At 40.6% G+C, this 15,198-nt stretch overlaps 1 protein-coding gene across 2 annotated transcripts in view; it reads left to right on the top strand.

Moving 5' to 3' along the window:
* The first annotated feature begins 4,009 nt into the window (after window positions 1-4,009).
* Window positions 4,010-15,198, top strand: part of TTC27 (tetratricopeptide repeat domain 27) — a 161,005-nt gene continuing 149,816 nt past the window's right edge. For both annotated transcript variants that reach the window (XM_074537324.1, XM_074537323.1), the window contains exons 1-3: window positions 4,010-4,144; window positions 6,853-7,030; window positions 12,396-12,525. In XM_074537324.1, the coding sequence (XP_074393425.1) occupies window positions 4,057-4,144; window positions 6,853-7,030; window positions 12,396-12,525 (396 nt within the window). In that variant the 5' untranslated portion in view covers window positions 4,010-4,056. The remainder of the gene's footprint in view (window positions 4,145-6,852; window positions 7,031-12,395; window positions 12,526-15,198) is intronic.

The following is a 15,198-nucleotide window of genomic DNA, read 5'->3' on the forward strand; positions in this document are numbered from 1 at the left end:
GCTGTGAGCAATGGGAAGTTTTAGGATAATACACTTTTCATCAAGCAGAATGCTCCTTGTTGTGTTCCTGCTATTACAAATCAAAACAGAGCATTGAAGCCAATACCACTGTTAAATCCTTCATGCCAGTTGGTTAGAAGAATTGTACTGGAAGGTACATTGTAACATCTAAGTTTGGTGACTATTCTGTAGATCTAACACAATTCTGGAATCCAACTTGCATCAAATGCATTAGTGCCTGATGTAACATTCCAGCTCATGTTTTTAAGAATCTCAGACAGAAAGATGAATAGAACTGCTTTTTATATTTCTATAAAAATAGTCACAGACATGTATCTGGTATTTTGTGCTGATTCACATGGAATATTCTACGTTAATGTGACAGGCCATATTTCATCCACAGAACTCACCAAATCTTACATATAAACCAGGAATGACCAATGGTTCTTATTCCCTAAGTCACGCACCAAATTTTGAAGTCAAGAGTCACAGAGATGCCCCAAATTTTGGAGGTCCAACATCAAAAGCATCACTGTGAGTGATTTCAGGCACAATTGGTGCTGAGGAAACCCAAGAGCTTCACTCTTCCCAGGTGACAGACAATGTGTTAAGGATCCAGCTGGGAGCTCCGGATCAGGAACTCACCATCCCCCTGTGGTTGGCTGCCCGTCCCAGTTGGTGTTTCTGATGAGCCCACCAGTCTCGTGCCAGCGCAGCCCCACAGGGATGACCCGGCAGAGCACTGCAGCCACCGTGACCTGGCTGTGACACAAATGTACCCCAGAGCCAGAACTAGCCACTCTTTTTATTCAGTGTGTGGTAACCTCAACAACGTTTCTGCTTACAGGTAGCCATGCACATTCTATGTTCCAAAATACAATCATGTTTGTGGGTACACTAAAGAGATCAAAATTATCATGTAGTTTTAATAAAATATTCTATCTGTTTCAACTTAAATTTATGTGTCATGTAGTGTGACTGGAACCAATTTTGTTTGGCTTTCTTCCTTCAGACTCCTAAAGAGAATCTAATTAATGACAGCCATTTAATATATTTTAAATCTCACTTTAAATTCTTCTCTCCTATCGAAGCTAGCAAAGAGAGAAAATGTTGCTGTATAAAAAAAATAGAGATCATAAAATAAGGTTTCTGTATTAGCTCATATAAGAAGGCGTTAAATACTTTGCAAATACTTGGGCAGATATGACATGCTTATTTAATGAAAGAGTAATTTCTGAATTCTTTTGTTGAACAGTAAATTGAATTATTGCCACATAAGCTTTGGTTTCTTCATCTGAAAACTCACAGATGTAGTAGAGGCAGAGAAAATTTCTGCTAATAAGGTAATGAATACTTTTTAAAAGTTCAGATGAGATACGTTCTGATGTGACAAAAAAGGAGGAAAAAGAAGGAACAGAGCAACATTTGCAAAATGGTCAGCAAATACTTATTTATGTACATCAGGAATGGCAACAGATTTTTTACTAAATGGCTGAATTTTAGAAAAAACTAACCTATTACGAGTGGGAAGACTGTACCTCAAATATTATAGTTGTATTTTACACACAGAGTAAGTTTTTACTGGAGACCTACTCCTTCTTTTTCTACTCATTTATTCATCCTGGATACTGTACGAAGAGAGATACAGTAATATTAATATATAGTATTTTCCAAATGATTAATGAAGATCAATGTCAGCTTCCAGAAGAGAAGAGCTGTCCAGGGTTATTTGCCATTGGCCATGCTCTTCATTTTATATTCCCAAAGAGTGGTTTGAATCACTCTTTCTTTTCCTGTGGTGCAGTGGCCTGCACTAACTGTTACTGCTTCATAAAGTTGTGAGGAAGAGAAGAATTCCCTAGCCTCTATTATCTTAGCACCTTTGAAATGTAGATTTTTTTACCTCCACTCCACTGACTGCCCAGTGATTTTGTTCTTTGGGGTTTGGTGAAGCAAGAGCATAAGTTGGCCAAGTGGTCGGAGAGACCCAAGGGATGCTTCTGGCACTGTAACTAAGGTGATGTAACCCTGAATATGACGGATCACAGAGACCAACTGGTTAGTGGGACATAACTTGGCTCAACTGACAAAGCAAAAGCAAGAAAAACTGATAGAATTCCCCAGTAGGAGCCTTGCATCTCCCCTCCTCTCACCAGGTGCTTCAAATGTGCTCCTTAGAATTGCAGAAGTTTGGTCACACAGTCCTGCAGATTTTCATCCTGGTATGCCAATGAGCCGGTTTTTCCTTGACAATTCCTCCCCTTTCCCCACTCCTCAAACAGCAAATCTGCTCCTGCTCAAAAATGGCACACAACACAATCGCTTTTCTCCCCAGCAGTACCAGAGACCTGGCACACAGAATACAAGATCAGTTTGAAAATCATGTAACAGCAGCTTTTACAAACAGTAGCTCACTGTTAAAAATATCATTATAATAAATCTATGCTAATATTAATTGCTTGGAGCTTACAAAATCTTTTTTTTTTACAGTAAGCAGGTTTTTTTGGTAGTCCACAAGATTATCTGTTTCAAAAGGCTTTAGGGAAAAAAATCCTGCAGCAGAAGATAAGTACTGCATCAATACAGCAGTACAGGTATCTTGTAAGGTGATATTAAATGTGCTGGTTCAGATACCACAGTAGCACATTTCATATGGGTAATTTTCTCACACTCTCAGAAAAAAGTTAAAGATGAAGGTTATTCTCTGAAAACACCTGTGTCAGAAATTTTGATTATCTACTTCCTGCTTAGAAACAATAAGCAGCACTATGCTAAAATCTTGAATCTGCACTACACAGCCCTGCAAAGACTTTCTTCCTCTTGAGCTCTCTGGCAGAAGCTATCCTTAGATGCAAAGACAGCATATTGATTGTTCTTTGAGAATAACACATGTATTCTTCAAGTAATTCAGGGAAGCAAACTTAAGCAGTAAATTTCAGTAAGTCTGTGGCAACTGATCTTTTACATGAGCAGTAGCAATCAGCCTCGTGCCAGGGAGGAGTGCCCTAATTCCTCCCGGGGTACTCCTGCCCACATGCAGCTTCCAGATGTTTCCAGATGCTCCCAGAACTGAACTGTAAGGGTGAAACCCCACACGTGGGAGAACTGGCAGTGGGGAGGAAGACAGCAAAATATTCCTTCTTTTTACTAAGGAATTACACTTAGCAGCTATTTATTCACAGAAAATGTTACTTTAGTGGTTTTCCCTGAAAATAAAAAGCACAAAATCTCACAACAGGAATTTTAATTTTATCAAACTTGTGTTTGGACAGGTGCTGAAATTAACACGGGCATAGACCAAAGCACGATCCTGACCTGCCTGCCCTGAGCATCTCAGCCTGCACCTGCCCGGGATCCCAGAGGATTCTCCCCAGAGGATGTACAGGTATCTGAAGGGAGGGTGTCAAGAGAAGAAGCCAGGCTCTGCTTAGTGAGGTCCAGCAATGGGACAGGAGGCCGAGGGCAGAAACACAGAAGTTCCAGCAGAATGTGAGGAAGAACTTCTTTATTGTGTGACTGAGCAGTGGAACCGATTGCCCAGAGAAGCTGTGGATTCTCCCCCACTGGAGATACTCCAGAACCGCCTGGATGCAATCCCGTGCCGTGTGCTCTGGGATGACCCTGCTTGAGCAGGGAGCTTGGACGATGGAGGCTGGACCACCTGACGCCCGTGTTCCTTTCTAACCTGACCCCTTCGGTGATTCTCCGCAGGGAACAGCCCAGGCAGATTCCATACGGATACGCAGGCGTGCCTGCGCCCACCCCCGCCCCCTCACAAGCTGTCGCCGGGCGCTCAGTGCCGACCCAGGGGGCCGCAGGGCCCTCCCCAGCCATGGCGGTGCCCGCGCTCCCCTCACGCCGCCGGCTCGCGGCGGGGCGGGGCCAGCGCGCCCTCCCGGCGTGCCCCGCGCCGCTGTCATGGCGGCTCCCTGTGGCCGGTGCCCGCACATGGGCTGAGGGCTCGCACGGGCAGCGTGTGCGGCTCTGTGGGTGCCGGGGATCGCGGCCCCGAGCGCGGTGGTGCCGGGAAGCGGGGCGGGCCCGGGCGGCGGGACCATGCTGGCCCTGGAACGCGCCCTGCTGAGGGGCTTCCTCAGCGCCGCGGAGTCCCTGGAGTGGAAGCAGGGCGAAGTCGCGGCCGCAGGTGAGGGGAGGTCCCGGCGTGGGGATGGTTCCCGCTCCTTTTGCGTGCCCGAAGCCACCGGCTGAGCCGGGGCTGCGGCTGGCGGGTCCCTCCCGCGGGCGTTTTCACCTGCGGCGCCTGTCAGAGCCTCGCCGAGCTCCCGGGGGCTGTGCCCGCGCTGTAGCGGGGGGAGGCCGTGGGCTTGTCAGGCTGGAGGAGCTCCGGCGCTGCGGGCAGGGCTGGGGCGGCAGCAGCGGCCGGGCCGCCGCACGGTTCCTTGGCCGCTCTCGGGCCCCAGCGGGGCCGGTCCGGCAGGCGCCCCGGCAGCCGCCTGATGCCGGCACTCGGGAGGCTTGGAAGCACGGAGAGGCTCCCTCCGGCCGCCTCCCGAGGGAAAGGCTCCTGCCTGCCTGCCTGCCTGCCTGTTGGAGCTTGGCAGTCAGGTGGAACACGCTCTTGGAGCAGAACGTGGGAAGGAAGAGTCTGGCACGAGCTGCCTTTGCTATATTAGTTATTCGGTCACAGTTGCTTGAGGGATCAATGGAAAATTGTCTCTTGAGGGGACTTGGTTAGATGCAGCTTTCCTGCAGGGGAGCGCAGCAGCTCTTAAAATGTAACCCTTGTCATGTAAAGGTGCTTCCATGTTTCAGGCAGACTGAAGTACTCAAGTCATGTGCCATGTTGTAGCATATTGAAAATCTCTTTTATCCTTACCTAAGCACTTACTGATTTTTGGAAAAGAGCCATGCAGGACTAATTTACTTATGTGACTTTTCAATTGACCTTAGTTATTGCACTGTCCAGGAATGGTAGCTGATGTGACTGACATTTCTCACATCGGTCTTTTCAACAATGCTGTTTGTGGTATGGAGTTTTTCTGATTACTTTTTTTTTGGTCAGATTCTTTGTTAGCTTTGGTTTGTTTTGAGGAGCTTTATAGCATGCTGCTATAAGATGTGGAGAAAACTTGTTGAAGAAAGGCGTCTTGCAGTGGAGATAGAAAATGGTGGGGTTTGTGATGATTCTTAGTCATCATTTACATGGACCTCTCCTATTGATGATCCTGAAAATGAATTTTAAAGTTGTGACCTTTAATTTGTATAGTGTCCTATAAAAAGCTGCACAAAGAATCAAAAGCAGGTTTTACATGCCACAGTTATGTTACTGGAAAGAGAAGAACCTCATTGTTCCTCATTCATCAACATGTGTCCTCACAGCCCATAGTTATTGTACAAACTACAGCATTGCCTGTCTGGGCAACTATAATCCAATATAGAAAAGGTGTCATTTGGTGATAGAGTCTCTCCAAAGCACAGATTGGAGAAATGCTTCTTGTTATTTCCATTCTCTGTGAGGGCATGATGTCAGCAGCATTGTGGTACCATTGTATATGTCCTTCCAGGTACAGCTTAAAGTCTTTTTAAAATAATACACAGCACACATTATCTCTTACATCATTCAGTAGCTCATTGTGGAGAACTGAAGTAAACTTCAGTCAGCAGTGTGGTGCAGGGACTTTAGAATGAATGTCTCTGTCACCCATTCCTATAGAGTCATCCATTGCTGTTATTGAAGGTGTGCCTGTTTTTGCAAAATTTCAAGTCCTTGTTTAGTTGGATGAGCTTGGGGGTGGTGTTCAATTCAGGTCTTTGCACAGCTGCTGCTTGTATTGCTCCACAGCTGTGCCGGTGTTAAATTGGTTACCTGGCTGCTGGTGTTAGTGCAGCTCAGGGAGCTGCAATCCCCAGCTGGAGTCACAGGCTGATAGTGAGGCACTCATCCTGTGCACAGCTCTGCATTTGCTCAGCTGAACCATCACCAGCACCTACATCATCTGGTCAGAAACCAGTTAGTGCATCTGCATGAGCTGTGGCCACAACTGCAGGGTAGGCAGATAATGGTTTTGCTCAAGAATAGTAGATTTTAACATGGCCAGGTCGTTCCAACAATTGCTGTACTGATTGCACTGTAGCATATCTGAAGATAGCTTCTGTAAATAAAGTTGCAGCCTGGGTCAAGAACTTGATGAATCTAAAGCTTCTTAGAAATACATAGCATTTCTTGACTTCCCTTTGTATTGAAATCAGGCTTAAGAGCCAGTCCTGGGTCTAAATCCTCCTTAGTAGTTACCCCTAAGGATCTGCTCCACGTGCAGGCTTTTCATTGAGGTAGTGGAGTTACCATAGGAGATAGTTCTTTTGTAAAGATAAAATCTCATTGCCCATTGCTTGTCAGGATTCCAAGCTTGTAAATGAAGGACTGAGCAGTTTCTGCAGTTTTGCATAAGGCTTTATTCACTGAACTCTGCAAATATTGAATCATTTTTATTTGTTGCAGTTCCCCTAAGTAGATTCTCTGGTCTGTGACATTACTGTCTTATCTATAGCAGTTTACTGTTCATTTAAAATGTTTTGAAGGAAGAACATCCTGCTGTTGTAATTGAAGTATTTCAAAAGGCCATCCATTCGTTTTTCCTGAAATTTTATCTTCATCTGATTGTTTGTGTTTCACTGTAACTTTAATACAAATTATTTTGAATGAAGTGACACCTGCTAGTGCTGCTCTTGAGTTTCAGTGCAACTGCACTTTCCCTGCAGTGTAAATGAAGATACATTCTTTAGAAGGGAAGTGGTAGATATTTTCATTTCAATATGTTCGATAGGTCTTGAAAGACAAAAATGTTTGAAAGTTTACACTGATTTCTGTGTTGTTTTTTTTTTCTCTTCCAGAAAGTGGATCATTATTGCAATTGATGTTTGATGGGAAATATGAGGCAATATTTTCAAATTCAGCCGTTCAGAATGTTTTCAGTGCATCTTCTATGACAGAGGAGAATATTGACACTTACTTGGAGAAACAGATTCTGGCATACCTGGATTGTTCTGCAGAGGTTGATAACGTGGAAAGGTGGAAGTTATTATTTATTATATGGAAGTCCAATAGAGGCTATGTTTGATTTTTACAAAAGGCATTTAAAATATGTAGAATTTGTATAGGGCCTTCAAAATCTTTGTACTGACAGGAAAGCAGAAAACAAATTTCTTGTTTTATTCCCCCTGCTCCCTTGTGCATCTATTCATTTCTGTCCAGTGAAAGAAACCCCTGTGATAGAGGGGTTTGTTGCAGAAGTTAGCTTTATTTACAGTGATTACCTCAGAAGGTTCTGATGTGAAGAAGTCACACATGTAAATTCATTTTGCCATATATCATCAAACAATTAACAGTTTTCTCTCTGAAATGTTGTATTACATTTATGTGGTTGCCTGAAGTACTGTGTAATGTTACTGTGCAAGCAATGCCTGTATTTCTGACTTATACTGAGGTTGTTCTACTCTTCTTAATGTAAAAACAAGTAAGGTGTTACTCATGGATACTGTTCATTAATTAATTATTTTCTTCCCAAGACTTTCTCTCATACAGTCTCTCTTAATTGTACTCTATGTGCTAATTGTTGCTGTTAAAGAGTTTGCATTTACTGTTCACGTTTTGCTATGTAAATAATGAACAGACTGAAATCCAACATGCTAGGGATAGTAGAAGCAGAGAACTATACATGTGTTGTGTGTGTATATATATATGTACATATATATATATAGTGTTTTAAAAGGTAAAAAATTTCACCAAAAGATAAGAGAAGATAAAGATTAAAGAATAAAAGTAAGAGGAAGGTAATTTTAACCAGTTAGTGTTGGCAGAATCCAAATATGTGTGTTTTGGTATGACACACATAAGCCTAAGAATTTTTACTAAAATATCAGAGAAAAAAAAAGAGCTGGCATGTTTGAAAAACTGAGCTGAGATTTGTTCATGATCATGATGAGTTCTATGAGTTTTTGACACACTTTCTGGTGTGGTGCACAATAAAATGCACTCCTGCTTTCTGAGTTAGTGTTCAGAGGTTTTTCCTGTGCATGGTTTTTGTTGGGTGTTTCTTGTTTCTTTTGTTTACCTTTGTTGTGCTGTTAGTATTAAATCTTAGCTGGATAAATTTTTTGATAATTCTAGATTCTGTTACCTTGTGGTAATTTGAATAATGTGATAAGGAGAGAAAAATCAGTCAGGACTTGAAACAGACTCAATCCTGATCTTAATTATTGCTTCAAATATGTGTTGCTGCCTTTTTAAGCCATTCAGCTTCTTGAAAGTAATCACAATCTGTATCAGTGGAACTTTATAGTGCACTCCTACTGCAGACAGCAAAGGAATTTGTTGCTTGGCTGCTTGCACTCTAGCTCTATGGTCTTTGTGGTTTTTCTTTTTTGCTCTACAGCTCTGGGCTATATTAGAAGCCCCCTTGCCAGAATATATGGAGGCAGATCTGCAATATTTAGCATTTCAGAAGCAGACAGAGGGTTTTTTGCCCATGATGATAGCCTGAAGTTTTATTCAAAATGAAAGCAAAACCTGTCAGTGTCTGTCAGAAACACTACAAACTTTTGTCTGTAGCACCCAAGTGAATTTTTCTAGCTCCACTAGTAATAATTTAAGAAGTTTTGGGGCTGAAGGAACTAAGTTGTGGCTTTCTCTTATATAAAAACTTCTACTGAAGTTGCTTGTCTGAAAGACAGGTACTTTCCTATTTTAGTGTACTATCTTGGTTCTGGATGACTTTCTGGAGTGTGTTGCATAGTTATTTTTCCTACCTGCAGACCCTGTGTCCTGTGAACGCCTTATGGAAGGAACCTATGTAACCTCTGCATCCATATTTAGCATTGCTTATGATGAAACTAGGGAGGGGATTTCTATCTTTTTTAATGCCTAAAATGTAATTTTCTTTTTTTCCACTGAGTGATTCAAAGGAAGTGCAGCAAACCTCTTAAGTTCTAGCCCAGAAAATTCAGTAAGACACTGATTTTCTTGTGACTTTCTGTAGATGGAAGAAGTAAAAATATTTTTTTTTTCTTGAATTGAAAGTTATAATTCTGGAGATTTAAAAACACAGTAGGAGTTGAATTCAATCAGAAAGAGAAAGTTGGATGATGAATCTTACCCTTTTTTGCACAATATAAACAGTGCAAAGTACAGTTCTGTAATAGTGTTAAAAGAACTCTTAAGGAGTTTGTTTTCTGAAGTTAAAGCTGAGCAGCTTGAGGGCAAAACATCTCAAAATTTGTATCTAGATGGTAACTTCTTTGGACAAGTTCTCTGTAACTTTTTCCACTTTCAAAGCCATGGTTCTGTAACGAAAATCACTTAGCAGCATTTTATAAATTCGTGCAACTTTTCTACCTTTTTAACTGATTGCCTTCTTTTCCCTGCCCCAGACACATTGGCACTTTAATCCTTTATGTCCTAAAAAATAAGCATTCCTTGTAATAAATCTGTTGAATAGGATTTTTTTTTGTTTTGCTTTTTTCCTGCTATTGCTACTCACTTCAGTGCTTAAAAGCTGTTTTCTACAGAAAATGTAGCTTCATGGCTGTGTTTTAATCAGCAAAATTTGGAGGATGAAGCAATAGGATATGTGTTAACCATGCAGAGGGGAAAGGCCTTTTTGGTTTTTTTCCTAAACTCCATAGGAGGAAGGTGCATTCCTTGCCTGGTGTACAGTTTGATTCAAAAGACTGGAAGGAAATAGTGTGCAGTTTCCAAAATCTAAAGGAACAAGGAAATGAGCTCTAACACTGTTTTTTGTTGAGCCTGTATTTACTACTTCTACATATTCAACATATAAATGAATACCTGGAAAAAGAATTCCGTACAATAAAGCTTGTTATGGTTTCCCAAATTGAAAACTGAATGGTATTTCCCATGGAATATCTGATGGTTGGTTAACTGGTGTGCTGTATGGAATGAAAACTGAAAATGAAGACATCCTTGCTGTTTTTCTGCATCTTGCTTTGATGTTCATGAATTAAAAAATAGCAAAGTTAGACACTGAGTAGTTTTGGCTACTATTTTTCAATTTATGGCATCACTAAAAAGAGCAGAAACCTTTAACTTCTTAAGCAGAACCTGGCCATTGAATATTTTTTCTTTTATTTTGTTTGTAAATTCTAGCATTGTATGCACATCCCTTTTTTATTTGGAAATACAAATGCATTATTGTTCTTTATTTTTGAACAGCATTTGATACAGCCATATGAATATTAAGCATGTGATTCTGTATTGTGAAGAATGATTTGACTCAGTGTAAACAGTGTTAAAAAAAGGCAACACAACCCCCATTCAAACAGAGAAAGGAAAAATGAGATGAATGGATACATATATCTAAGGATAAATGCAAAATAAACTATGTAGCTCACCCTAGCAAGGGGGACATTGGCAGCAGTCTCCGTGTTGCTTTTCAGGCAGCCTTTGGGAGGAGAGCATCTGCAGGTCTGCATTGTGAGTGTGAAGGGCAGTCAGGGAGACACAATGCATTTTCTTGGGAAAAAACCCAGGGGATAGGCAAGGGAGTTCAGCATTTGCAGGGATTACAACTTGAAATTGGTTTTCTGATGCAGAGTGAGTGATAAGGAGACTGGGAGTTGGTCACGAATCTGAAATGGGGAAAAAAAATAATTTGGTGATGACAAATTAAACAGTGGGAAAACGGTATCCCAGCCAAAGTAATGGATTTGGTTATCAGTTGTTCCAGAGACATTCTGCATGGATAAAACTCTGTCTCTACAAGCAAGTTTGCTTTCTAGATAGAGATCAGTAATGTTAAAATAAATGAATAAATTGTTACTAGTCGAAACTGTGTAAATTATAAAATAATGAAAATTATCTTCAAAAGACTGGAGTATCAAATCACAGTGCAGGGATGGTTGATTATTCTGTGTTACCTTTCAGAAGCTTTGAAGTATAAGTTATCATGGGAGAAAAATGAAGAAATTTATACCAGTGTTGGTATTTCATGTGTAATGGTAATAATTTAGCATACAATAATTGTGAGTGCTTTGTATTCTTGAGTTATTTGAAAGTTTAATGGTGATCTTGGTTATGTATTCACATATTCATATTTCCTAGCAGATAGTTACTGGCTGAATAATGACAGCCAGGAGATGTTACCTTGTCTTGTTCGACAGGAACTCTTTATGCCAGTCCTTGTTCTCTGAAAGATGGTTTTGGTTTTTTTTTTTTGTTGGTTTTTTTTTTTTTTTTTAATTTTCAGTTAAATGTTCCCCACCCCTGCTTTCCTATTGTTCTGCATCTTTTGTTGCATTCTTGCCCACAAGCTGCTTGTTTGTGTGTGGCTTTTCTATTTTACTTTTGTTTTTAAGGGGTTGTATAACACTTTATTTTTTTGCTTTGATTGGAGCACTCTTACATCTCTAAGTTTCTGTTTTTACAAAAAGAAAGGACTAGGTTTTTCTGTTTCAATTGTGCTCCTTAACATACCAGTGTTTATATCAAACCTGCACAATGAAAATGTAACTTTTTTGTAGTTAGGAGACCCATTTTCTGTGTGTTAGTTAATATAAGTCAATAAGGCTCTGAGCTATTAAGGTATCATAAAACAAACAAGAAGTTTGTGTATAAATCTCAAAAGTCTACACCTGTTAAATTAACCATTAAATTCAGAGAGATTGTGCCCTGCCTTCTGCAGACCACACAGATTATTTGCTGAAGAAATCATAGTAATGTAAAATGAGCTTAGTCTTGTAGATAAAGAAAATTTTGCAAAACCTAGTTTTAGAAATGAAAGTCTCTTAATTTCATCTTTCAGTAAATTACTATTAATTAAAATAAAGGCCATGATGAATTAGATATTATTTACTGCCAAAGTGTCTGAACCAACTTGGAGGGAGTATTCTGAATTTTTGATTTAATTTAATTTTTTTATTAGAGTGAGTGCAAATAAACAGTTATGTCAAAACAAAAATAAACTTGCTCTTTTGGAACATATGCTAATGCAGTATTTTCTCTGTGAAAATGCTGAGAGTTAGATGGATAGTGAGAAACTATAACAACCATGCAATATGCAAATACTGGATTATCTGCATCCTTTGCTAGTCTTCTGATCTCTGATAGTTATGTACAGCCTTAAATTGTGAAATATATAAACTCCACCTCCAAGATGTTGGGCATTAGTTACAACCTTTATAAACAAACATGTTTCAAGGACTTTTAGTTTCCTATGTGCATTCTTGAATATTCCATTCATTGAACCCTCCTCATAGGAGAGTGATTTTTTGGGGGGTGTTTTGTTTGGGTTTTTTTTTGTTTATTGTGGTTTTTTTTGGTAGAGCTGAGGGTTTTGAGCTAGCACAAGATTTAATCAGCTCTTGTAGCTTTAAGTGAAAATGTAATATGTTGCTAATTGCTGTTCTTATCTGTATTGCAGGCAGAGGCTGATGTTTCTGCTTGGTGTGGGGAGTTTGCAGCTCTTCGTTCAAAGCAATTGGACTGGGCCTCCTGTTCAGTTAAAGCTTCAGGATTTTTTGCCACCTGCATTGTTACAGAAATTCTGTGAGGTAGGTTTGGATTTTTATAAGCTGTCCTTTTATTGTCTCTGCTTTTCACAAGTAACCATAGCACTGTGTCAGAGAAGGCACATCTTCAAGGTGGGGTGCTGAATGAATTGCCATAATCATCAATCCTACTGGCTGCTATTGCAGCATCTTCAGTTTTATCAGCAGTGTCCTAAAAGTAGTTACTGTTTCTGTACTTATTTCCTGCTGGAAATGTTGGGTTTGGATGGAGAAGATATCTTTAATATAGGCACTTACTCAAAGGGCATTTTCAATCAATAAACTTTTTTATGTGTTTATTTTGGGATACATTCTTAACTGAATCGAAGAAAGATGTTTATAAATGGCTTAGAAATTTCCCTTCCTTAAGGAAAGATAGAAGTTGCGTATCTTGCAAATAGCAGAGTGTTTGGCAGATGGTAACAGTAGGTTTGTATGCTCAGTATCCTGTTATGCTCCTGAATGCCAAGTGAGTGGAGATAATATTAGTACAAAAATGCTAATTTATATAGAGCTTTTGGAAAGAGAAGGGAATGTGGGAGATGAAACTGAGGACTCTCAGTTTTATTTATTTTGTCATTATTTTATGTAGATTACTGATGAACACCCTAACTTCTTTTAGTGAGATGTGTGTGTTGTTCCTCATGGCAGTACCACAGTCCAGACTCTTCTCACATGGGGTTTTAGCACAACTTCTTGATTTTTCTCTTGGGGTTAAAGCTGTGGTAAAATACTGATTGCTGCATTGTGTCAGTGAAGAACATATCAATAGTTTCTGTTATTGGAATACGAATCTTAATATAACCAGTTAGATTGTGCCTGGGTCAGTGTGACCCTCGCTGCTGAGCCAAAGGCGGCTTCTGTGGTGCTTTACCCCAGAGATACCTTGGCTGCTGGAGATTGCAGCAGGGCACTGAACAAGTCCAGGCTTGTCAGGAACTCCGTTTACCTCAGGGGAGAGAGCTTCTGGCGATGGTGAAGAGAAAAAAGGAGAGGATTCCGCTGGAGGGTTGCCAGATGTTTATTCCATGGTTACAGAGGTCTGAACCGGGGCAACTGCTCCAACAGAATACGGCCGCATGGTCTCATTAACCTTTTAAGCTCGGGGACAGGGGAAGGGGAGGGGACAGGTGAGCCACCAACCAGGTGAAAGGGGCAGGGTCTCAAGGGACTAGGGACACCTATATGGGCCAATGTCCCCCAGGCCTGAGGGACCAACCACATGACGCCTTGCTGGGATGTTAAACCTGATTGACAGGGCTCACTCAGCAAGGGGGTGAGGGGGCAGGGAGAGAGGCATAGGCACACCTGGGAAGGGACCCGGAAGTTTAAAACAGGACATTGCAACACACCGCAACATTCTGTTAATGCTGAATCTGTACATGAGTTTGAATTTAGAATTTCACTAAGAATAGGGTATGGACCATGAGCAATGTAAGTGCTGTAAACTGAGATGAGGGGAAGTTGGAGTATATGAAAAGTTTCACATAAAACTGTTGGCTCTGCTGCCTTACTGTGGCATGTTTTCCATAATTCATAAAGTCCTGCCTTATGTTCATTTGCAAGGTATTATTTCTAAATAACTAATTCAGATACAGTATTGCTCCTGGTTTTTTAACTAGATGTTTATAAATTTAGTTTATCTTTTAGGGCTGGCACAGTATGTAGGGGGATAGAATGTAAGAAAATAAAGGTAGTATGGAAAGTAATCTTAGACGTAAGGCGTTTCAGCTGGGTTAATTATTAAAGATTAGGAGCAGGCCTGATTTTAACAGGCTGTGCCTGTAGCCAATAAGAAGAGTGTTATATAAGAGTGGGTTGGCTGGTTGAGGGGGAACTGGAGTCAGTGGCTACTGCAAGAAAAAGAAGAGTCAGTGATTAGAGGAGCTGACTTTGAGAAACATCAAGGAGATATGAAACTCTTGCAATAAGAGGACAACAATATGGAACCTTTGCAAGATAATGACAACAGTATGTATAGATAGGCTTATTTTTTGCATGATTTTTGATACTTGAAATTCAAATCTTGTCTTCTGATGACTAAATAAGTAACAGTGGAAACCAAGTGTACTAAACCTTTTGGGATGTGAAATGAGCAAAAGTTTTGAAGTGTGCTACCTCTGAAGGAAAAAGTAGTTCATTTTGCCTTTGTATATAGTAAAAATAATAAAACCTAATAATTTGTTCATTATATTAAATATTATGATATTCTTACAAATTTTAGTTTCTGTTTACTGGAGAACTCTGTATTCTATGTTAGTGTGTATGCACAGTCTAATGCAGTCTGCAGCCCAAGATGATACTTACAGGATTGCTGTCACTGACAGAGTTCAGAGACCTGGAAAATACAGTATTCATAATTTCTATTTGCCATTTCATAGAATCATTAAATGTTTTGACTTGGGTGGGACTTTAAAGATCACCCAGTTCCAAGCCCTTGGCCATGAACTCTGGTCTGCCTTCCACTAGACCAGTGTTCCAGCCAATCTGGCCTTGAATGCTTGCAGGGAAGGAGCATCCACAGCTTCTCTGGACACTCTGTTCCAGTGCCACAGCACCCTCACAGCAAAGAATTTCCTTGCCTAAACCTACTCCCTGTCAGTTTTGAGCCACTCCCCCTTGTCGTGTCACTCACTGCATGCTCTCCTAAATAGTCTTGCTCCCTCTTGTAGGTCT

The sequence above is a fragment of the Zonotrichia albicollis genome, chromosome 3 (assembly GCF_047830755.1).
Source record: "Zonotrichia albicollis isolate bZonAlb1 chromosome 3, bZonAlb1.hap1, whole genome shotgun sequence".
Taxonomy (NCBI): domain Eukaryota; kingdom Metazoa; phylum Chordata; class Aves; order Passeriformes; family Passerellidae; genus Zonotrichia; species Zonotrichia albicollis.